The following is a 25,367-nucleotide window of genomic DNA, read 5'->3' on the forward strand; positions in this document are numbered from 1 at the left end:
TTAAATAGTGTTTTAAAACGGGCAAATAAGTAAAGCACTCATAAAATTAATAGTAAATGATTTATAGGTCAGCTTGTCAAACTTCCAAAACACACTCGAATTTAGGAATTTCATAGCAGGACTGTCACTGTTTTTTCTCGCTAGATTAGAGACACTTCATTATGTTGATGTGTAGATATCTAGAACATCCAATATAAAAGACTTATGAGGGCGCAGAACGAAAAACATTTTCATCCGTGTTTTGACACTTCGTTTCTTGCCAAATTCAGATATGGCGGACACCAGTGATCTCTGGCGGACACTCAACGATATGAACTTTGGCCGGCACGCGCTAGAGCCATCTATCGGTAGTTCCGGTAGTTGAGCAGCCCTCATTTCGCTAGCTTTAGACGCCTGTCTGTCAGTGTCGCCAGAGATGTAGACCAATGTTTTCGCGTAGGAGTCTGTGCTGCATAACAAATGTGTTTTGTTGAAATGTCATGTAATCATATGTGAGTGTTATTTTCAAAAACTGTAATTCAGCTTTATGTGGAAGGATTTTCACTGCCTGCGATAATTGTTGCATACTTGATTTTATATCATGACAGCTGAACAATGAATTAAGTGCATTATTACTGCAGTCATTGGGTTACTAAATAAAAAATAAAATATGGCACAGAGTAGCTCCAGTGGCACGTCGTCTAGGCGGCACGGGAGGAGCGATCACGATACAGCTTCATTAACATCAAGCAGATATGCCGACGCCGAATGGGAAGCCAAGGAGGTACGTATTCTTGTCAACTGCTGTATGATACAGTACAACAGTACATGATGAAGTTGACGGTTTAGTCTCATTTATTTCTGCATTTAAAGGCATTACGGCAGAGAGAATTGGAGGAAGCAAGAGCTCGCGCAACCCAGATGGAAAAGACGATGAGATGGTGGTCTGATTGTACTGCAAACTGGAGAGAAAAATGGAGCAAGGTACATAAAATATAATATTTTTTGCTAGTATTGTGTTGGAAACTATCTGCTCAACATGCATCTACTGTAATTATGACTTACCTGGAAAAAGAGCTAGTATTGTTTAAGTAGGTGTTTCATATAATATTTTCCTATCACTTTTGAAAAGAGTATGAAACAGTACATTGGTACTTCGATGGAAATGCCAACAAGTCAACGTGGACTATTTCTTCGTGTTAATGTGTCAGGTTCAGGAACACAGACATCTAAGAATTGTTTCCAGACAAGCTAAGCAAGGAAGTAGGATAGGTATTCATATACAGAAAAATCAGCTTGTGTTTCTAGAATATACTGCATAGTGTATTGTACTGCTTTCCTAGTCTACTCATAGTTCCGCAAATGAGTTCCCAGACTCATTCATGTATGAAAGTGCTAACAGACTGGCAGGTGGTTCTGCTTTGATGAAGATTACTTTATGATGTGGTGTGAGATGCAGATTTTCTACTTGCCAATGTAGGCCTAGTATCCATGTGTCATGTAAATCAGATCAGTTAGACAAATTCTGAAAAATTGGTAACTCATACATAAATATGTCTTTAGGATGACTCAATTAATGAAATGTCGACCCATTGCTCCTCAGTTTGGACCTCATTAGAGACCTTCTGTTTTTGAAACTTTGCTCCTGAACATTTCCTTTTCCATTACTCATGCTTGCCATATGTTGTTTCATTGTAAGTCTTTCTTGGCTATTGAATTCAAGTGTTTGTGGACTGATTTTTTCCCATAAATATTTAAGAGTCTTGCTGTTAATCAATTGTCATATTTCCAAAGTTTCCTCTTCGTCAGCATTTCTGACTTTTCTATGTTCTGATAAATTTTGTTGTTCCTTTTTAATTTCAAAAATTCTGAATTTATATAGAGGACGTAATATATTCCTTACATAAATTTTCGTTCTAATACTTAAGCATTCACGAGCGTAGACTATAGGCATTCAGATTTCACTAGCGTGTTATAGTACTTTATTTTAATATACATCTACATTGTCAAATTGGTCGATATTCCGTGTGACTAAGTATCTTGTATATCACCTATGTGTGTATTAACTGTCACCTAACCAAGCACTATTAATGCAGCTTTAATGAAACTGGTTTGAAAATGAACTTGGTAATTTGAAATTAGTTGCCAGTGTGATAAAACACAACTGTGACAGAATTACAATGAAGAATTTATTATTGAAATTGTTGGTGCTGTCCCAACATCATGTTGGAAATACACATTCTTCGTATTTGTTGTAAAATGTGTTTCACTCCAGAGATTCTTAAGCTAGCCATTGTGGTCCATATTTTTTTTTTTTTTTTTTTCCAAATTATCACAATTTGTTCCAAGATGCTATTGAAAAGAAGTGTATTTATTTTGAAATGTCAAATGCCCTACCCATAAATTTTGAGGTTTAAGTTTTTCAACTTAAACTTGACTCCACACATACAGATGACTTTTCTCAGGTTTCTGTGTCAACAGAGTCAAAACCTTTTATACAGTTAATGAATGTTACTATATCTGGAGTATGTATATATTACAAATTGTGGATCTCAGTTTGAAAATCTCTTCGAAGCAGGATGTACACTGTCTAAACACACAGTGATATCCATTTAGTTGACTGTCATGTATAAATACCTTATTCAATAATAACGGAAACAATCAGTTATTGACAAATTGGAGAGAGAAAAAAATCTACTCACCAAGCAGCAGCAGAACACACACATAAAAGATGGTTGTAATTGGCAAGCTTGTGGGGCCAGTGGCTCCTTCTTCAGGCAGAAGGGTTGAAAGGAAAGGAAAAAGGGTGAAGGAACAGGACTGGAGAGGTCTAGGAAAAAGGGGTAGATTTCAGGAAAGTCACCCAGAAACGTGAGTCAGGGGAGACTTACCCTACGGGGTGAGAAGGAAAGACTGATTGTTGGGGACTCTATCGGACGAGATTTGAATGCCTGAGACTGCTTTTCTCTCATGCATGATGTTTAAGCAGTAATATCTGTCTGCATATTACTGTGTCTTCCACCTTTAAGCTCTCAGGTTTTCAAATCTCATCCTATGGAGTCCCCAACAATCATTCTTTCCCTGCCATCCTGTAAGGTAAGTCACCCCTGACCCACAGTTCTGGGTGACTTTCCCGAAATACACCCCTTTTTCCTAGATCTGTCCAGTCCTTTTCCTTCACCCCTCTTCCTTCCCCTTCAATGCTCCTCCTGCAAGAGCAGCAACTGGCTCCAAAAGCTTGCCAATTACAACAGTCTTTTATGTGTGTGTTCTGCTACTGCTTGGTGAGTAGATTTTTTGGGTCAACAGAAACCTCCGATCTTACTCGTCGGCTTTGACCCGTGACGTAAGCGTGTTGTGGTGTGTGACGTCATTACGGCGCGGAGTTTTGTTTGTGATTGTGGCGTGTTTGTAGATGTCGTGGGGATGTTTGTCGTGCCCTCTGGTGGTGTGTTCATGGTTTACGTTTGTTTGGTTTGTTGGGGTCAGTTTGCTGTTGCTCAGTGGTGAGTGCTGTGTTCGTGGTTTTGAAGCGGAATTTGTATTAGTGAGTTAACGGTTTTGTGTGATGGTTAATGTAATGGTAATTGCTGTACATCGTGTGAGTTTGTTATTGAGTGTATTCGGTTGTGGTTTTTTGTTCAGGAATGGATATGAAAGACCGCATGAATAGTGTTCGGTTGAGGGCGATGATGGGCGAGATACCGTTAGACCTGATCAAGTTTCTACAGCTATTCGGATTAATTGCCGAAGTTGTAAAGTGCTCTCTTTGCCGTGTGTGTGTCTGTGTGTGTGTGTGTGCGTGCATTTGTGTGTGATTGTGGTGGCCAATCTAGGTTGTGGGGCTGGAACTTTTTTGTGGTAAGTTCCATTTTTTTCTCTCTCTCTCTCTCTCTCTCTCTCTCTCTCTCTCTTTTTTTTTTTTTTTGTGTGTGTATTGGGTATAGGGAATTGTTTCATTGAGATTTGTGGCTGTGAAGGTTGGTATTGGTATTCGTATTGGAAGATGTGTTTGAGATCATAGGTCATGGGTAGTGGTCGATATGGGATTGGTAACTGGTGTTGAGCTATATAGCTGGAGGGAAGTGTTAATCTCAATGTTTGGTGGAGTATGTCGATTTTTGTAATTGGAGATGGGATCGGGAGTTGCTGTTGAGCTATATAAGTCAAGGGAAGTGTTCGATCTCAATTTATGGGATCGGGAGCTGCTGTAGATGTATGTAGGTTCAGGGAAGTGTTTGTTTGTTATGGTTTGTGGTGGTTTTTCATTTTTGTATTGGGTGTTGGGATCGGGAGATTCTGTTGAGCTATATAGGTCAAGGGAAGTGTTCGATCACAATTTATGGGATCGGGAGCTGCTGTAGTTGTATGTAGGTTAAGGGAAGTGTTTGTTTGCTTTGGTTAGTGGTGTTTTTTGAGTTTTGTATTGGGGGATGGGATCGGGAGATTCTGTTGAGCTATATAGGTCAAGGGAAGTGTTTGATCCCAATTTATGGGATCGTGAGCTGCTGTAGATGTATGTAGGTTTAAGGGAAATGTTTGTTTGCTATGGTTTGTTTTTTGTTTTTTTATTTTTGTATTGGTGGATGGGACCGGGAGATTCTGTTGAGCTATATAGGTCAAGGGAAGTGTTCGATCCTAATTTATGGGATCGGGAGCTGTTGTAGATGTATGTAGGTTTAAGGGAAGTGTTTTTTGAGTTTTGTATTGGGGGATGTGATCGGGAGGTTCTGTTGAGCTATATAGGTCAAGGGAAGTGTTCGATCCTAATTTATGGGATCGGGAGTTACTGTAGATCTATGTTGGTCAAGGCAAGTGTCTGATTCTGGATAAGAATGTGTTTTTTGGTATTTGGTCAGTTTCGTGATGTTGATTTTTTTCGTCGTTTTGCGTGGTTTTGTATGGCGGTCGGTGGCTACATTTGTGTATATTTAGTTTCTCCCCACCCAAAAACCCCCAATTTCCCACGCTTGTCCCATTAGAGTCATTAGGATTTTTGTGAAACCTGTGTAAAAAAAAAAAAAGCTCTGAGCACTATGGGACTCAACATCTTAGGTCATAAGTCCCCTAGAACTTAGAACTACTTAAACCTAACTAACCTAAGGACATCACACACACCCATGCCCGAGGCAGGATTCGAACCTGCGACCGTAGCAGTCCCGCGGTTCCGGACTGCAGCGCCAGAACCGCTAGACCACCGCGGCCGAAACCTGTGTATTTCAGTGTTTATGATACATATGCGATGTTTTTATATCCGCCATATTGGAATTGTCGTTTATGGTCGTTTCCGCCATATTTGTGACGTCATGGGTCAAAGCCGACGGGTAAGATCGGACGCTTCTGTATTTCCGATTTTTTATGTATCCAATTAAATAATTTTGTTCAATAATGTTGAGAAGGCTGTTTTCCTAAATTTCTTTCAAGATTATTTGTATATCTTCAACAATTTTTCATATAGACTATTTTATAATTTCAGCTGTTACGAGAGTCTTCCCCACTGTTTTTTTTTTATTACTTTCCTAATTTATGATTTTGTTCTCGACAGTTCAGAAGGTCTTTGAACTGTTTTGCAGAAGTACTTCACAGTTCTTGGGGATGTGTGTGGTCAGTTTTACCATTTAGATCACTGAAGCAAAAACTTGGTGCTTGAAGGCTATTTATGTTGTTCTTAAAGGTCTGACAGACATTTTGTGTGTTATTTTTTGTGAGATAGTCCTGTATTTACTCTAGGTGTGATTTTTGAAAAATATACTTTTTGTTTCTTTTATTTGTAGCTTAAATAGCTCATAATGTTAACTCCTCAAGAACATTTCCATTTTTTCCATTCTTTTTGTTACTAGTATCTCACAGATGTCATTCTGTCATCTCTTTTCTTTAGTTTCAGCTGATACGTTACATTATTATTTTTAAATAATTTTTGTCATGTTGTTACAAAAGATCATATTTAAACATTGAGTTAATAATTAAATCACTAAAGACCAAGAACTCTCATGGATATGACGGGGTATCTAGCAGAATACTGAAGTATTGTTCTATGTATGTTAGCCCAGTACTTAGCCATATCTGTAACTTTTCCTTTAGGAGTGGTCGGTTTTCTGACCGATTAAAGTACTCGATAGTGAAGCCACTTTATAAAACGGGAGACAGGGATAATTTTGACAATTATAGACCTATTTCTATGCCATCGGTGTTTGCTAAAGTTATCGAGAGGGTTGTATAGACAAGGTTACTGGAGCATTTAAATTCACATAATTTGCTGTCAAATGTACAGTTTGGTTTTAGAAATGGTTTAACAACTGAAAATGCTATATTCTCTTTTCTCTGTGAGGTTTCGGACGGATTAAATAAAAGGTTGCGAATGCTAGGTGTTTTCTTTGATTTAACGAAGGCTTTTGACTGTGCTGACCACAAAATATTACTGCAGAAGTTGGACCATTATGGAGTAAGGGGAGTAGCTTACAATTGGTTCGTCTCTTACTTTAAGAACAGAAAGCAGAAGGTGATTCTCCGCAATATTGAGAGTGGTAGTGATGTTCAGTCCCAATGAGGCACTGTTAAGTGGGGCGTTCCCCAAGGGTCAGTGCTGGGGCCACTGCTGTTTCTTATTTATATAAATGATATGCTTCTAGTATTACAGGGTGAAAAAATATTTCTGTTTGCTGATGACACCAGCTTGGTAATGAAGGATCTTGTGTGTAATATTGAAACAGTATCAAATAATGTAGTTCATGAAATAAGTTCGTGGCTTGTGGAAAATAATTTGATGCTAAATCACAGTAAGACTCAGTTTTTACAGTTTCTAACTCACAATTCAACAAGAACCGATATTTTGATGAGACAGAATGGGCATATTATAAGTGAGACGGATCAGTTCAAGTCCCTAGGCGTTCGGATAGATAGTAAGCTGTTGTGGAAAGCCCATGTTCAGGATCTTGTTCAGAAACTAAATGCTGCTTTATTTACCATTAGAACAGTATCTGAAATGAGTGACAGTTCAACACGAAAAGTAGTCTACTTCGCATATTTTCATACGCTTATGTCATACGGTATTATTTTTTGGGGTAATTCTTCTGATTCGAAAAGGGTATTTTTGGCTCAAAAATGGGCTGTTCGAGCTATGTGTGGTGTAAGTTCGAGAACCTCTTGTCGACCCCTATTCAATAGTCTGGGAATTCTGACATTGCTCTCACAGTATGTTAGCAATATTAGCTTATTCCCAAGAGTTAGCAGCTTTCACTCAGTTTATACTAGGCAGAAATCAAATCTACATGTGGAATGCACTTCCTTGACTCTTGTGCAGAAAGGATTGCAGTATTCTGCTGCATCCATTTTCAATAAGCTACCACAAGAACTCAAAAATCTTAGCAGCAGCCCAAACACTTTTAAGTCTAAACCGAAGAGTTTCCACATGGCTCACTCCTCCTATTCTGTCGAGGAGCTCCTGGAAGAGCTGAAAAATTAAGCAAATTCCAGTGTTACATTGTTGATTTTCTTTATTTAAACTTACGATTTGTCACCTGAATATGTTACTTTTATTTCATTTTATCTGCTTCTACTCAGAGCAAAATGCCTCGGACCTTTGGAGGTGACGGAGTCCCACCTCTAACTGACAAACCTGGGACTCCTAAGATACAACTTGGCAAACAAATGGTAATGAGATGGGGAGCTATTAATATCAATGGGGGCTACTCTGGGAAGAAGGTAGAGGTGGCAGAGGCTGCAAGTAAGATGGGGCTGGACGTTTTAGCTGTTAGTGACATTCGGGTAAGGCGTGAGAAAGAAGAGGAAGTGGGAGAATACAAGGTCTACCTGTCAGGAGTCAAAGCAGGAAAAGCACAATGGGGTGTAGGGCTTTACATCAGGAAAGAAATGGAACCCAGCGTAGTTGCAATAAGGTATGTAAACGAACGACTGATGTGGATAGATTTGACAGTGTGTAGCAAGAAAATTAGGATTGTGTCAGCATATTCGCACTGTGAAGGGACAGATCAAGATAAGATGGATAGTTTTTATGAGGCACTCAGTGATGTAGTTGTTAGAGTAAAGGACAAGGACAGTGTTCTGCTCATGGGTGATTTTAATGCCAGGATTGGAAATCGAACAGAAGGCTATGAAAAGGTTATGGGTAAATTTGGAGAGGATATGGAGGAAAACAGGAACGGGAAACAACTCTTGGATTTCTGTGCCATTATGGTCTTAGTAATCACAAACTCCTTTTTTAAACATAAGAACATTCACCGGTATACTTGGGAAGGCAGGGGAACCAGATCTGTCATTGACTATATAATAACAGATCAGGAATTCAGGAAGGCTGTGAGGGACACACGTGTATTCAGGGGATTCTTTGATGACACTGATCATTATTTAATCTGCAGTGAAATAGGGACTGTGAGGCCGAAAGTGCAGGATGTCAGGTCCATATGTAGGAGGATAAGAGTGGAGATACTTCAGGATGAGGAAATCAGGCACAAGTACATAACAGTGATCTGAGAAAGGTACCAGTTAGTTGAATGTAGTCAATCACAGTCATTGGAAAAGGAATGGACAAGGTACAGGGACACAGTACTAGAAGTGGCTAAAGAATGTCTTGGAACAGTAGTGTGTAAAGGTAGGAGGAAGCAAACAGCTTGGTGGAATGACACAGTCAAGGCAGCCTGTAAAAGGAAAAAGAAGGCGTATCAAAAATGGCTACATAATAGAACTCAGGTAGACAGAGAAAGTTATGTTGAAGAAAGAAACAAAGCCAAACATATAATTGCAGCATCCAAGAAGAAATCTTGGGAAGAATTTGGAAACAGGTTGGAGACTTTGGGTCAAGCTGCTGGAAAACCATTCTGGAGTGCAATTAGCAGTCTTCGAAAGGGAGGTAAGAAGGAAATGACAAGTATTTTGGACAGGTCAGGAAAACTGCTGGTGAATCCTGTGGATTGCTTGGCCAGATGGAGGGAATATTTTGAAGAGTTGCTCAATGTAGGTGAAAATACGATCAGTAATGTTTCAGATTTTGAGGTAGTATGGGATAGGAATGATGATGGAAATAGGATCACATTTGAGGAAGTGGAGAAAATGGTCAATAGATTGCAGTACAATAAAGCAGCTGGGGTGGATGAAATTAAGTCGGAACTCATCAAATACAGTGGAATGTCAGGTCTTAAATGGCTACACAGGATAATTGAAATGGCCTGGGAGTCGGGACAGGTTCCATCAGACTGGACAAAAGCAGTAATCACACCAGTCTTTAAACATGGAAACAGAAAAGATTGTAACAACTACAGAGGTATTTCTTTAATCAGCATTGTGGGTAAAATCTTCTCAGGTATTGTTGGAAGGAAAGTGCGAGTATTAGTTGAGGACCAATTGGATGAAAATCAGTGTGGGTTTAGGCCTCTTAGAGGTTGTCAGGACCAGATCTTTAGCTTACGGCAAATAATGGAGAAGTGCTGTGAGTGGAACAGGGAACTGTATCTATGCTTTATAGATCTAGAAAAGGCCTATGACCGGGTTCCTAGGAGGAAGTTATTGTCTGTTCTACGTGATTATGGAATAGGAGGCAAACTTTTGCAAGCAAATAAAGGTCTTTACATGGATAGTCAGGCAGCAGTTAGAGTTGACGGTAAATTGAGTTCATGGTTCAGAGAGTTTCAGGGGTAAGACAAGGCTGCAACCTGTCTCCACTGTTGTTCATATTATTTATGGATCATATGTTGAAAACAATAGACTGGCTGGGTGAGATTAAGATATGTGAACACAAAATAAGCAGTCTTGCATATGCCGATGACTTAGTTGTGATGGCAGATTCGATTGTAAGTTTGCAAAGTAATATTTAAGAGCTAGATCAGAAACGCTGGTGACTTTTGGTCAGGGGATTACAGAATCATACACACTGGAACAGCACAAGACAGTCCTGGGATTGCAGGAGTGGGAATTATCCTCAATAAAGAGATGGGGTTAAGAGTAAAAGGATTTGTTCAACATAGTGAGAGGATAATTTATGTCCGATTGGAAACTAAACCAAGAGACACAATCATAATCCAAGTATACATGTCAACTACGACGCACGAGGATGATGAAATCGACATGATGTATGACCACCTTGAAGAAGTAATTGGCAGAATTAAAGGAGCTGAAAACCTTGTCATCATGGGAGATATGAATGCCGTTGTTGGGGAAGGTAAAGAAGAGGATGTGGCAGGGAATTTTGGATTAGGATTAAGAAATGAAAGAGGGGATAAACTTGTAGAATTCTGCCAAAGAAATAAACTTTGCATTACAAATACCTTCTTTAATCATCATCCAAGAAGAAGATATACTTGGAAAATGCCTGGTGACATTAACAGATACCAAATTGACTTCATATTAGTGAAGCAAAGATTTAAAAATCAAGTTACGGACAACAGATCATATCCAGGCTGTGATGTGGAAAGTGACCACATACTCGTTATGATGACGACTGAACTAAAATTCAAGAACAGTAAAAGAAGAAGTACGTGTAAATGGGATTTGACAAACCTGAAAAACAAAAATACACTGAAGCACTATCAACTAGAAACAGACAAGAAAACAAATACACAGGGCTGCAATGACATCCAAAGCAGCTGGGAAAAAATAAAAACTGGTATTTTAGAAGCAGCAGAAGAAGTAATAGGAAAAGAAAGGACAGAGAAAAGGAAGGAATGGATCACTAATGACCTACTAAATATGATGGAAGAAAGAAGGAAATTAAAAAATTCTGTGAAGAAGGAAGACCAAGAGAAATACAAGAGTCTGAAAAACAGAATCAATAGAGAGGCAAAACAAGCAAGAGAAAAATACCTTGATGATCTCTGTATTTCAGTTGAGGACAACATGAGCAAGGGAAATATCGACAAGGCCTATAAATGTGCGAGACATTGCTTTGGAGACAGAAGAAACAAATGTAGGGCTGTGATGGATGAAAATGGCAATATGTTGGATGACGATAATGAAGTTGCAAGAAGATGGAAACAATATAAAGGAAAACTGTATAGCGGACCAGACCTGTCTGAAAACATCATGGAAGAAGAAACAGAAGTAGATGCACACAACATAGGTGAACCTATATTAAAGGTAGAGTTTGAACTAGCTCTGAAAAAATTGAAAAACAACAAATCGCCTGGTATAGACAATATCCCAGCCGAACTTCTGAAATCTGGAGGAGCAAAACTGAATCAGGAGTTGTATAATCTTGTTTTCAACATGTACGAGCAGGGTAAAATTCCTACAGACTTTGAGAAAAACATTATGGTCCCCATTCCAAAGAAGGCAAATGCTACAAGATGTGAAAATTATAGGACACTCAGCCTAGTTACTCACGCCTCTAAAATATTAACCTCAATTATCCTAAAACGCATAGAACAAAAAGTCGAAGTTACACTCTCCGAAGACCAGTTTTCATTCCGGAAAGATAGAGGAACCAGAGAAGCAATATTTGCTCTAAAACTAATAATAGAGAAACGACTAGATAAGAACCTGAAAACATACATAGCTTTCGTAGATGTAGAGAAAGCCTTTGATAATGTTAAATGGGATAAGATGTTTGAGGTACTCAAAAAAGTAGGAATAGACCATAAAGATAGAAAAATGATATGGAACCTGTACAAAAACGAGACTGCAGTTATCCGTGGACGGACAAAACAAGAAGAGGTGCAGATACGGAAAGGTGTCCAGCAAGGTTGCGCACTATCCCCTGTTATCTTTAATGTATACATTGAAGAGGCACTGAAAAAAGTAAGGGAAAATTCACAGACAGGTGTAGTAATTCATGGCCAACGAATAGATATGATAAGATATGCCGATGATATAGCTGTCCTGGCTGAAAGTGAAGAAGATCTTGTAGTCCTACTGAATAGAATGGATAAAGTTATGGGTGAAGAATATAATATGACAATTAATAAAGCAAAAACAAAAGTAATGGCATGCGACAAAGAAGATCAAGTGAAAGTCCAAGTTCATGTAGGCAATGAACTGCTTGAACAAGTTGATAAATTTACTTATCTGGGCAGTAATATTACCAGGGATGGAAGGAGCAAGGCAGAAGTGAGAAGTAGAATAGCTCAAGCAAAGGCTGCTTTTAACAAGAAGAAAAACATATTAACATCTAAGAGCGTCAGCCTTGAAACCAGGAAAAGATTTTTGAAATCATATGTGTGGAGTGTGGCATGCTATGGGTGTGAAACACGGACTCTCGGGACAGAGGAACAGCAGAAGCTAAATTCTTTTGAAATGTGGTGCTATAGACGCATGCTCAAAATAAAGTGGATCGACAAGGTCACAAACGAAGTGGTTCTGGAAAGAGCAGGTGAGAAGAGAAGCTTCTGGAGTTTCATTGTTAAAAGAAGAATGCAATTTACAGGCCATCTATTAAGACATAAAGGACTCCTGAACACAATCATAGAGGGATATGTCGAGGGAAAAAGACCAAGAGGAAGACCACGACTGAGGTACATGGATCAAATCGTGAAAGATGTGGGATGTAACACCTATAAAGAAATGAAGAGAAAAGCTGAAAAACGCACAGAATGGAGACAAGGTGCCATTGTAGCTGTTGCAAACCAATCCTTGGATTGACCACTACAGAAGAAGAAGAAGATCAGAAATGTAAGGAGTATGGTATGAAGATTAGCATCTCCAAAACGAAAGTAATGTCAGTGGGAAAGAGATATAAACGGATTGAGTGCGAAATAGGAGGAACAAAGTTAGAACAGGTGGACGGTTTCAAGTACTTAGGATGCATATTCTCACAGGATGGCAACATAGTGAAAGAACTGGAAGCGAGGTGTAGCAAAACTAATGCAGTGAGCGCTCAGCTACGTTCTACTCTCTTCTGCAAGAAGGAAGTCAGTACCAAGACTAAGTTATCTGTGCACCGTTCAATCTTTCGACCAACTTTATTGTATGGGAGCGAAAGCTGGGTGGATTCAGGTTACCTTATCAACAAGGTTGAGGTTACGGATATGAAAGTAGCTAGGATGATTACAGGTACTAGTAGATGGGAACAATGGCAGGAGGGTGTCCACAATGAAGAAATCAAAGAAAAACTGGGAATGAACTCTATAGATGCAGCAGTCAGGGCGAACAGGCTTAGATGGTGGGGTCATCTTACACGCATGGGAGAAGCAAGGTTACCCAAGAGACTCATGGATTCAGCAGTAGAGGGTAGGAGGAGTCGGGGCAGACCAAGGAGAAGGTACGTGGATTCGGTTAAGAATGATTTTGAAGTAATAGGCTTAACATCAGAAGAGGCACCAATGTTAACACTGAATAGGGGATCATGGAGGAATTTTATAAGGGGGACTATGCTCCAGACTGAACGCTGAAAGGCATAATCAGTCTTAAATGATGATGATGATGATGATGACGACGACGATCTGTTTCTACTATCATGTTATAATTTCATGTATTGACTCGTTCCATGACCATGGAGACTTCTCCTTAATTTGGTCCCACGGAACAATAAATAAATAAAATGATGAAGGATGAAGAGGACGTGGTAATAATTGTCAACATTTATTTGAAAATTCTGAATCAGAGATTAATTTTCTTTGACATGAGGGAAATTGTATTTTAAGGGAGAGAGAGTTCGGCTCAGTTAGGTCAATCGCATTTCAGTAATACCCACAGTTAGTTATACGTTCCAGTGATCATTTACCCTATTTATCATAATTTCATGGAACAAGTCAATTTCCAGGCCTTGTTGGGTGCACAAAATAGAAAAACATAGATGTGGAAAGTATTTGCACTCAGGAAAGTTTTAATTAGACATCTACCTAGTGGAACATGGCATCCCCTTTTTGCCATAGTGATAGTAAGGGTTACTTCAAACACCAAAAGTGATGGAGATCCATCCTGATCTATGATTACTGAGCCACCACCTGTAACTCGTGGAGCCCTCAGAGGGCATACAACTCCTCTGTGAATACATCACTGGTGAATACAGGGTCACAAGACTATGCAATATTGTTTCCCTTTCCCTGTTGCAACTAACTTCTGATTGTCCTTTACACTCCCCATGGGGATTCAGTCAGTGATGATTGGGTACAGGCATAGCAAATCTGGTCTTCTTGAGCTGCGAGCTGGTAAACACTATCAGTCTGTTATTACCATAATCTCTTGCATGTTTCAGTGACCATTGTACGGCACGATGTTGGGAACATTGTGTATTTCAGAGAATGAGAGTCTTAGCTTAACTGTTCACATTGCGAGGATGGTATAAACCCTTGTAAAATACACCTTAGTCTCAAGATGTGTAGTATACTGATTAGATAGCTGGCTGTTGAGGCAAGACAGTTGTTAGTGAGCAGTCTTTAGGGGACCTGCTGCACCATAGTTGTATAAAGCTTAGCCAGGCTCTGCTTGGGTGGACTCCAGAGCTGTTCTTGGAAACACAATGGAACCACACAAAAACGAGTAGAACATTAAAAGATCACCTACACCCTTACAATAAATAGGACATGATGCCCCAATGTAAACTGCTCAGGTAATGACCCTGCTCGGAGCAGGAATTTTCCAATTTTTATTGAAGAAAATTCGGAGATTTGAAGTAACTTAGAGAGTACTCTACTGCATTGGCTCCTTACTTAGCTTGCATTTATCGCGAATCTCTTGCCCAACGTAAAGTCCCGAGCGACTGGAAAAAACCGCAGGTGGCGCCTATATATAAGAAGGGTAGAATCACGGATCCTCAAAATTACAGACCAATATCCTTAACATCAGTTTGTTGCAGGATTCTCGAACATATTCTCAGTTCGAATATAATGATTTTCCTTGAGACAGAGAAGTTGCTGTCCATGCATCAGCATGGCTTTAGAAAGCATTGCTCCTGTGAAACATAACTCGCCCTATTTTCACATGATATCTTTTGAACCATGGATGAAGGGTATCAGACGGATGCCATATTCCTTGACTTCCGGAAAGTGTTTGACTTGGTGCCCCACTGCAGACTCCTAACTAAGGTATGAGCATATAGGATTGGTTCCTAAGTATGTGAGTGGCTCAGAAACTTGTTAAGTAATAGAACCCAGTATGTTGTCCTCGATGGTGAGTGTTCATCGGAGGTAGGGTATCATCTGGAGTGCCCCAGGGAAGTGTGGTAGGTCCGCTGTTGTTTTCTATCTACATAAATGATCTTTTGGGTAGGGTGGATAGCAATGTGCGGCTGTTTGCCGATGATGCTGTGGTGTACGGGAAGGTGTCGTCGTTGAGTGACTGTAGGAGGATACAAGATGACTTGGGCAGGATTTGTGATTGGTGTGGAGAGTGGCAGCTAACTCTAAATATAGATAAATGTAAATTAATGCAGATGAATAGGAAAAAGAATCCTGTAATGTTTTAATACTCCATTAGTAGTGAAGGCAGTTTGATGCTCAGCTCATAAGGCAGGATCACTGGTTTGCAGGCTGGCTGCATTTATGATAGCTGGGTCAGAAGAGTGTCTACATCCACAAGCCACCTTATAGTGTCTGCAGGGTTGTCACAATTTCTGGAAATCAGGGAATATCAGGAAATTTGAAACGTCAGGGAAATTGAAAAAAATAAATAAATAAATAAATAAAAACTGGAAAAATCTTATTTTTGTCTCAGTAGATGAAATGGTTTGTTTACTGTTATGTCACGAAATATTGCTGGCTGGGCACAACTGAGTACGTGCACTGATTCCCTGTTCCCTCAGTCTTACTGCTTGTGCCCTTCTTACCATTCCCCTCAGTTTGCAGTCAGTGCTGTCACCAATTCTTGTTGCTAGCCTAACAACTACCGACGAGAGGCAGGGAGGCATGAGGAGTGATTTGTTTGGATCCGATTGTCAGAGACTGTTGACGCAGCATGTGGAGATTACGGTCATGTGTGTTTGAGTTGTGTCTGAGTGATTGTGTGGAAATGTTGTGCTCTCGTTTTCTGACAAAGGCTATTGCTAAAAACTTAGTTGTGAGAGTGTGATAGTTTTTTCTACGTCCCTGTCTGTGGCTCAGCAACCATCTTTATGGTGAGTTGCTACCTATCTTCATTATTTTTCTTTGACATTTGTATTATATAGGTTATATTCTCATCAACTAGGCAGAAACAAATTATATTGAACAATTTTAACAAATGTTAAGCTTACAGTTCACTGTAACCTTAGAGAAATCTTTACGTATTATGTTCCTTATATTATTTTTAAAAAAAGCATTAACAACTGTATACCAATAAGATTGTAACAATGAGAAGTCTTTGCTGTTAGATTTAGAACGATCTGTCCCAACTTACCTTTCAAGGTCAAGGTGGTGGGTTACTCTGTACTGTTAATGAAATAAATACATAAATGTCCTCATTAGTATTGGTTCTCAGAGTATTCGCACAAGTTATCTGTTGTTTGGATTGATCACCACTGTCTCATTTCATCAACATGGTGCCTGTGACACGTGAATAACTGGCCACGTGAGTGGACTTCCACAACAGGCCAAAACTGCAGTCCATTTCTGCGGGTATCTCTAACGGATCGGGCCAGCCGATCTGAAGCCCATCATTTCCCACTAATGTGCACGCCCTGCCCATCGGATCTAGTGCACCAATCTGCCCACAGGCTGGGTCTGTCTGTGTGTTGCATAATGTGGCAGATTTTCATCACGGACCCAGGACTGTGGTGTTCCTCTGCAAGCCATAGGCCACAGATGATTGATTTCAGGAATTGTTACTGTCTTACCACATGTACATTGTACAGTGTGTAATAACTGACAATGATGAACATACTAGAACCAACATTTTATGGGCGGTCACCTATACTGTTGGTTTACACAACTCTTCCCCACCTTATATTTTATATATTGTAGTACATTGTGGCACTTTGAAAGTAGTACATAAATCAGAAAGTAAGATAAGAAGAAGAAAATTGTGGCAGTTGTTGGCAGTTTGTATGCTGTGTACTTATATATTTCTCGAAAGAAAAATCACACAATGCCTATTTAGTGAAATGATCATGTGGCCTTGACAGCCAGGATGCCCCATCCAGGGAAATTTGGCCACCGGGTTGCAAGTCTTCATTCAGGAGACACAACAATGGCTGATTTACGTGTTGGTGATCATGAAATAATGATGAGGACAGCACAACACACAGTCCACAAGTGGAGAAAATCTCCAATCCAGCTAGGAATCGAATCCGGGCCCACTACATGGTAGGCAAACACGTTACCACTCAGCTAAGCAGGCGGACACACAATATCATTAAAATAATAGACATAACACAGTGTGTAATAACTGACAATGATGAACATACTAGAACCAACATTTTATGGGCAGTCACCTATACTGTTGGCTTACACAACTCTTCCCCACCTTATATATTTCGTGCAGGTGACCTACTTTTCTCTGAGATTATTTCTGAAATCTATGAAGGTATTTTAAATCTGTCTTGCGACGTCAAGGGAATGCATATTTTTGTCACCAGATGTGTTTTATTTTATTGAAATAAAATAATATCAGTGGTTTTAGTGAAAACACATACCATTTGGCTTGCTTTTCCATCTAAATAGTTTATTACAAAAGATTTTGATGTTACTACATAAGATTTGTGCTCATACGTTTATAAATACGGAATTCCTTACATTTTTTGTCATCTTATGTATTTATTCACCCTTGAGATCTTTATCTTACCTGGAAATTGGGGAAATATCGGGGAATTTTACTTGGGGAAACTTGTGGCAACCCTGGTCTTGCAGAGGGTACTTTGTGTACCTGTCACTTTCCCCTTTCCCTGTTCCAGTAGCATGTGACTTTTGGGAAGAAAGATTCCTGGTGAGTCTCCATGTGGACTTGAATCTCTTTAATTTTATCATTGTTGTCTTTTCATGACATATATGTAGGAGGAAACAATGTATTGGTTGATGCTTCTAGGAATGTACAATCTCAGAAATTTAACAGTAGACCCTGCCATGATGCATAATGCCTCTTATTAAGAATCTGCCACTGAATTTGACTGAGAATCTTCATGACCCTTTTGTACTTGTGAATAAACCTTTAAGAAAACATATTGCTCCTCTTTTGACCTTCTCTATCTCCTTGATCGATCCTATGTGCCACGGATCACAGACTGATGAGCAGTATTCCAGTATTGGTTGAACGTGTGTTTTGTAAGTTTCTTCCTTTGTTGATTAGGAATAAAACAAATGCAATGTAAGATTATTCACCTAAGATAAGTAATGAACTATAGACAAATTACAACAGTTGTACACAAAGGAAAATAACTGAACAATAAACTTTGGTTATTATTCCAAAGACATAGATGAACAAAATAATCTGGCAGCCCTGCAGCCAGGCAACTAGCACGAGTTTTCATGTTCCTGTAAAGATAAGTCATTTTAGAGTATAATAATATTAATTTATTACTGATTATGTGATAAATAGGTGTATTACTGTGCTTTTTAAGCGTACCATTAAAGGTTTCATTTTTCTTTAAGTAATATAGCAGAAAATGTGAAAATATCGTACAGTCGCGTTATGGTCATATTTTCTGTTTACGTTTTGCTGCAGAAAATCTATATAATTCTGTTTAATTGTTCTTTGCTCTCTCCAGCAATTTAACTGTAGTGTACCTCTTCATTATTTAACTCACATTTCCGGAAAGTAGTGTAAAGTGTATGTTGTTTTTTCAGAAACTTTGCACTGTTGTTTTTGTTTACATACAGCTGTATATAGGCCAAATTGGAGGAGCCATATTTTCGTTTTTATCTGTAATTTAACTGACTTGTTCTTAGTAAATTATTACGTTTATCATATGTGAAAAGTGCTTGACTTGCCATAGAATTGTTAGATCGGGGCTTTAGTGTGACAGGTGCTGTAGTTTTTTCCATGTGGATGACTGTAGTGGCTTGGGAGTAGGGGGAGTGGATGAGACTCATCAGTGGTTTTGTGGGATATGTAGAAGAGATACGAAGATACTAGAACAGGAGGGGAAAATTGCCGCCATTCAGAATGAGTTAGACAAAGCCAGGGGAGATCTTGACAGATTAAGGAGGGAGAAGGGTAAAGAGGGGTGGGAAGTGGCAACAGGAGGAACAGGCCTAGAACTTTATTTGACAGCTTCGTGGTGAATGTGGAAAATAGATTTGACCTGATGCTTCAGTTAGAAGCTGGTGAGCCTCAAGCAGCTGCAGGTGTAGACAGGGCACAGCAATCTTTCAGCAGCAAATTGAAAAGTAAGAATGTAGGGAAATCAGTAAAGAGAAAGAAAGTGTTGTTATGTAGTTCTCATGGAAGAGGTGTTGGCTAACTTTTGCAGGGTGAACTAGGATCAGGATACCAGGTGACCAATTTTTTTAAACCTCATGCTGATCCGGAGCAGGTGACAGAGGATTTAGGATCACTTTGCACAGATTTCACTAAGGAAGACACTATGGTTATAGTGGGTGGGCCAGTTAATAGTATTGACAAAGATCCTGGGTGCAGTATAGAGTTTGACCTGGCAAAGATTGCATTGGCATCGAAGCATACCTGTGTTGAGTTTGTATCTGTTCTTGGGTGCCATGACCGACCTCATTTGAACTCTTCTGTCAGGAGAGTTGGAACGGCTGCTTTTGTCTGGTGCAGGTTCCTGTTGATTCTCTCAACAGGTGGGATTATACTAAGCATGGCCTTCACCTCGAAAGGAAAGGGAAGGGTAAACTGGCTGGGAAAATAGCAGGAGAGTTATAGGGGGGAGGCACTGTCATGAGTGATAAAATACCAGTGGTTATAGGGTTCAGAAAAGGCCCTATTTTATGTTACGGAGGACAGAAATAAACCAAATCTAAGAGAGATTAGGATTGAGACAAACCTAGCTTATTACATCAGCGTAAACAGCTGTTGGTTAAGAATTTTCAACAATCAGCAGAAATTTCAACTCTACACAATTTTAACTCAATTAATGTGAAATGTCAGTTATTTTTATTACAAGGACTGAGAAATAAAATTACTGAATATATTATTTGCATAGATGAATTAGAGTCCGCAAACCCAGCTGACATAATCTGCCTCTATAAACATCACATGACCACTGGTATAGAACTTTTAAGTGTTACAGGATTTATGTTAGCATCTCACTTTTGTAGAGCAGAAATGGAGAAAGGAGGAGTTGCCACTTTCATCAGGAACTGTCATAAATTTAAGAACATCGACATTCACAAATTTTGCTTAGAACAGCACGTGCAACATAAGTAGAACTCCGTAAAAAAATCCTTCATTATATTAAGTGTATATCGAGCACCTGCAAGTAATTTTAATCTGTTCATAAACCACCTTGGAGCTATACTCACCCATTTAACAACCAAAAACAAAGAAATAGTGGTTGCTGGTGACTTCACTGTAAATATCCTCAAAGACTCTCCCAATGAGAACTTATTTGTGTTAGTAACACTATCATTCAACTTAATTCCCAATGTAAAGTTCCCAACTAGGGTAGCCAATTGCTTACAAACAGCCATTGATAATATCTTAATAGAAAAGTCGAATGAACAAAATTATATTACAAAACCAACAATCAATGGCCTCTAGGACCATAACATGCAGTTCCGTCTGTTAAATGTTAATACTGAACAGGATATAAAATGTGTTAAATCTGAACTCAAGAGGGGGTAATCAGTAAGCCAAAAATTGAGCATTTTAGGACACCCCTCATGCTCACAGCATGAATGAAAAATATAACACTTTTGCTAATAAAGTGCTTACCTTATTTGAACACGGTTTTCCCCCAAAACCAACCAAGGTTAGAGCAAAGTCTACAAAGAAGTCATGGATTGCTCAAGGAATAGAGGTGTCTTGTAAAACAAAAAGAAAACTGTATCTGGCAATCCGAAACAGTTCTGATGTTGATGCTATAGCAAATTACAAGAAATACTGCAAAATATTAAACATTGTTATATGGACATCAAAGCAAATATATAACAAAGAAAAGATAGTCATATCAGATAACAAAATAAAGACAATATGGGATGTAGTGAAGGACGAGACCGGTGGAACCAGACATGAAGAGGGGCAAATAGTATTAAGAGTAAATGATAGATTGGTGACAGATGTGTATAGTGTTGCAGAACTTTTTAACAAACATTTTTTAACTGTTACTGAAAAGATGGGTTTCTCAGGTTCTGTAGATGCTGCCACGGGATACCTCAGACCAGACATTTCAAGTAACTTCCATAATATGAATGCCCTCATTACCCCAGCAGAAGTAATGTCCATCATAAAATCTTATGATGAAATATCAACAAAGTTAATTAAAGAATGTGATTCTGAGTTAAGTAACATATTAAGCTATCTGTGTAACCAGTCATTTATCAGTGGAATATTTCCTGAATGGTTGAAATATGCTGAAGTTAAGCCACTGTTTAAGAAGGGAGATAAAGAAATAGTGTCCAATTTCACTTTTGCCAGCATTCTCAAAAATTGTAGAAAAGGTAATGTACAATCAGCTTTATAACCATCTTATCACAAATAACATACTCTCAGAGCCACAGTTCGGATTTCCAAAGGTTTCTGATATTGAGAAGGCTATCTACACTTACAGTGAAAATGTACTTAATTCATTAGACAAAAAATTACAGGCAACTGGTATACTTTGTGACCTGTCAAAGGCATTTGGCTGTATAAATCACAATATCCTTTTAAGTAAATTAGAATATTATGGTGTAACAGAAAATGGTGCAAAATTGTTCAAATCTTATATCTCTGGCAGGAAACAAAGGGTGTTATTAGGAAAGAGACATGTATTATGCTATCAGACATCATCCAACTGGGAGCTAATTACATGTGGGGTCCCACAAGGTTTCATCTTAAGGCCCTTACTTTTTCTTGTGTATATCAATGATCTTCCATCAGTAACATGACCAGATGCCAAGTTTGTTTTGTTTGCCAATGATACAAACATTGCAATAAATAGCAAATCAAGTGTAGTCTTAGAAAGAGCCGGCCGGGGCGGTCGAGCGGTTCTAGGCGCTACAGTCTGGAACCGCACAACCGCTACGGTCGCAGGTTCGAATCCTGTCTCGGGCATGGATGTGTGTGATGTCCTTAGCTTAGTTAGGTTTAAGTAGTTCTAAGTTCTATGGGACTGATGATCTCAGAAGTTAAGTCCTATAGTGCTCAGAGCTATTTGAACCAATCTTAGAAAGATTGGCTAGTAAAATATTTGTGGACATAAATCACTGGTTCCTAGCCGATTCTTTGTCACTAAACTTTGAAAAAACACACTACATCCAGTTCAGAACTCGCAATGGGTGTCCCATGAGTGTATGCGTAACATATGATGACAAGCAGATAGAAGAAGTGGACAGTGTTAAATTCTTGGGATTACAGCTTGATAATGAATTCAACTGGGAGCAGCACACCACAGAACTGCTGAAGCGTCTAAACAAATATCTATTTTCAATGCGAATTCTGTCAGATGTAGGGGATATAAAATGAAAAAGCTGGCATACTATGCTTACTTTCACTCCATAATGCCATATGGGATTATTTTTTGGGGTAAGTCATCAAGCCAAGCCAAAGTTTTCCAGGCACTAAAACGTGCAATAAGAGTTATGTGTGTTGTGAACTCAAGAACATCCTGCAGAGGCCTGTTTAGGGAACTAGGGATACTAACCACTGCTTCCCAATATATTTATTCCTTAACTAAATTTGCCAGTAAAAATATATCACCTTTTCTAACCAACAGCTCAGTTCATGGAATCAATACTAGAAATAAGAATAATCTTCACAAGGGTTTAAAGTATCTTACTCTTGTACAAAAAGGTGTGCATTGTTCAGGAACACACATTTTCAATAACTTGCCAGCAGCCATAAAAAGCTTAACAACGAATGAAATTCAGTTTAAGAGAAGCCTAAAGGATTTATTGGTGGCCAACTCTGTCTACTCCATTGATGAATTTCTCAGTAGATCTAACTGATTGTGTGTGTGTGTGTGTGTGTGTGTGTGTGTGTGTGTGATGTATAAAGTACAATCTATCTTCTGCACCACTTCAGTGCAGTAATGTGTTCATTGTAAATAAGTATTGTAGTAGTTCTGTTATATGTTTATTACCTTGCAAATAAAAAAAATCAAATTTTAAATTCTGTGCATTAATGTGATATTAGTAAATGAGTGTTGTAAAATGATCCTTTCATATAGAGTGAATAAAAAAATTAAAAAAAAATCATTCCACTTGGGACCTGTGGAAGGTAAATTAGCTTATTTGTTTTAGTTGTAAATATTTGTCATGTATTATTTTTTTTCTGACGTGTTCTACATCCTGCAGGACCACCTCACTACGGATCAAGTGGAACGAAAGTAAATCTAATCTAATCAAATTGACTACATTTTCAAAAGATTCTTCCATTGTGCCTTAGTCTGGTATCTGTCTTACCTTTGATTAATTTCCTGTGGTCATTCCACATCAGACTACTCCGTATGCATCCTTCTAGACATGTTATGGGTGTAACTGCTTGCAGTGATTGTTCTGCAATCATGTAATCATTCAGCAAATGGTCTTCCTGTCTATATATTCACAATATGTTACTTTTGTTTATGGAGACAGTCAACTGCCTCTCACCACACCAAGTGTAGATCCTCTGCAGGTCTTCCTGCATTTCACTACAATTTTCTAGTGTTGAGACTTCACTGTAAACAACAGCATCATCCACAAAAAGTGTCACGGAATATCCAATGTTATCTACTATGCTGAAAAGTAATGGTCCTAAAGCACTCCCTTGGGGTATGCTTCTCTCTCCATTCAAAATCACCAGCTGTGTTCTGTTTAATATAAAATCCTCAAACCAACCACATACTTGGTCTGCTATTGAACATACTTGCCTTTTTTTTTTTTTTTTTTGGCTAGGCAATAGTACGGAAGTTGGGAAACAAGGCACCTACTTGGATGCTTGTATCTACTGCTTTCTTGGTCTCAATGGCAAACATAGTGGGCTGAGTATCACACAATAGTTATTTTTGGAACCCATGTTAATTTCTACAGAGGTGGTTTTCAATCTCCAGAAATGTCACAGTGAACAAGCTTAAAACATGTTCCAAAATTCTAGTACGCGCCGTCAAAGATGTAGGCCTATTGTTCTGTGTGTGTGTTCGACAACGGTTCTTGAAAGTGAAAATACTGTGTGCTTTTTTCCAATCATTAGTAGTGGTTTGCTCTTTTAGAGGCCTATGGTACACTGCTCCTAGAAGAGGAGCAAGATCTTTCACATACACTCTGTAGAATCAAATTAGTATCCTCTGAGGTCCTGTGACCTTTCCTGTGTTGAGAGATTTCAGTTGCTTTTGTATCCCTTGGCCAGTTATTTCAGTATTGTCATTTTGTAATTCAATGTAAATATTTAAAGGGGGTGGGGACTACAGTGTGATTTTCCTGTGTGAAAACGTTTTGGAGAGAAACCTTTAGTATTTTGGCCTTTCCTGTGTCATCTCCTGTTTCAAGGCCATTGTGGTCACAGTGTGGCTGGATAGATGGTTTCAATCTATTTACTGTCCACCTCCATAGCACAGCAGTAGCATTACCGCCTACCATGCAAGGGGGCCCAGGTTCGATTCCCGGCAGGGGACTGGGTGTTTTGTGTCTTTCATCATCATTGACACACAAGTCGCTGAAGTGGCATCACCTGAAAAGACTTGCAATGCAGTGACCGAACCCCGAAGGGGGTATCCTGGCCAATAAATACCATACGATCATTTCATCTATTTACTGATTCAATGTATGACCAAACTACTTAGCATTTTCTGTCAAGTTGGTAGATAGAGAATTTTGCTTTTGAAATCATTGAACACTTCATACATAGCCCTTCTTGTGCTAATTTTGGCTTTATTTTCTGTTTGTCTGTGAGGTGTTGGCAATGTTTAAATTTACAGTGAAGCTCTCTTTTCTTTTGTAGCAGCTTTCTAACATGATAGTCCAACCATGGTGGGCCTTTTTCATTCCTCACAATTTTGTTCAATAAATTTCTGTCTAAAGCATATGGCTTGTTGCTCTTGAACTTTGTCCATTGATGCTTAAAATTGTCAGCGCTAGAGATTAAATTTTCGTGTCAGTCTGTCAGGTAATCTGAAATCTGCCTTTTGTCGCTCTTGCTAAACAGGAAGATCTTCCTACTTCTGTTTACAACCATATTCAGTGATGCTTTAAAGGCCTTATAGTCTCTGATTCCCTGATCTATGTTGAGTTGAAAATTTTTGATTTGTTGTCACCAGCAGGTCTAAAATGTTTATCTTCAAGAGTTGGTTCTCTGATTAACTGTTTATGGTAATTTTTGGATAAGCACTTGGAACAATTTTACCCAATACTCTGTCCCTTTTACCCATCCTGATCACTTGAGTCTCCCAGTCTATAGCATGTAAGTTACAATCTCCATCTAAAATTATAAATGACCAGGAAATTTATGTGAAATATTCT

General features: G+C 38.9%; 1 protein-coding gene across 6 annotated transcripts in view; it reads left to right on the forward strand.

Moving 5' to 3' along the window:
- The first annotated feature begins 358 nt into the window (after positions 1-358).
- Positions 359-25,367, forward strand: part of LOC126259640 (coiled-coil domain-containing protein 102A) — a 145,848-nt gene continuing 120,839 nt past the window's right edge. For 4 of the 6 annotated variants that reach the window (XR_007546543.1, XR_007546542.1, XM_049956567.1 and 1 more), the window contains exons 1-2: positions 392-763; positions 853-963. Coding sequence is in view for 4 of the 6 variants with exons in the window: in XM_049956567.1 (XP_049812524.1) it covers positions 650-763; positions 853-963 (225 nt within the window). In the remaining 2 variants the exon portion in view is untranslated. Of the gene's footprint in view, positions 764-852; positions 964-25,367 lie in introns of all 6 variants that reach the window. The other 2 variants (XM_049956572.1, XM_049956568.1) reach the window with 2 other exon arrangements.

Source organism: Schistocerca nitens, chromosome 5, assembly GCF_023898315.1.
Source record: "Schistocerca nitens isolate TAMUIC-IGC-003100 chromosome 5, iqSchNite1.1, whole genome shotgun sequence".
NCBI lineage: Eukaryota > Metazoa > Arthropoda > Insecta > Orthoptera > Acrididae > Schistocerca > Schistocerca nitens.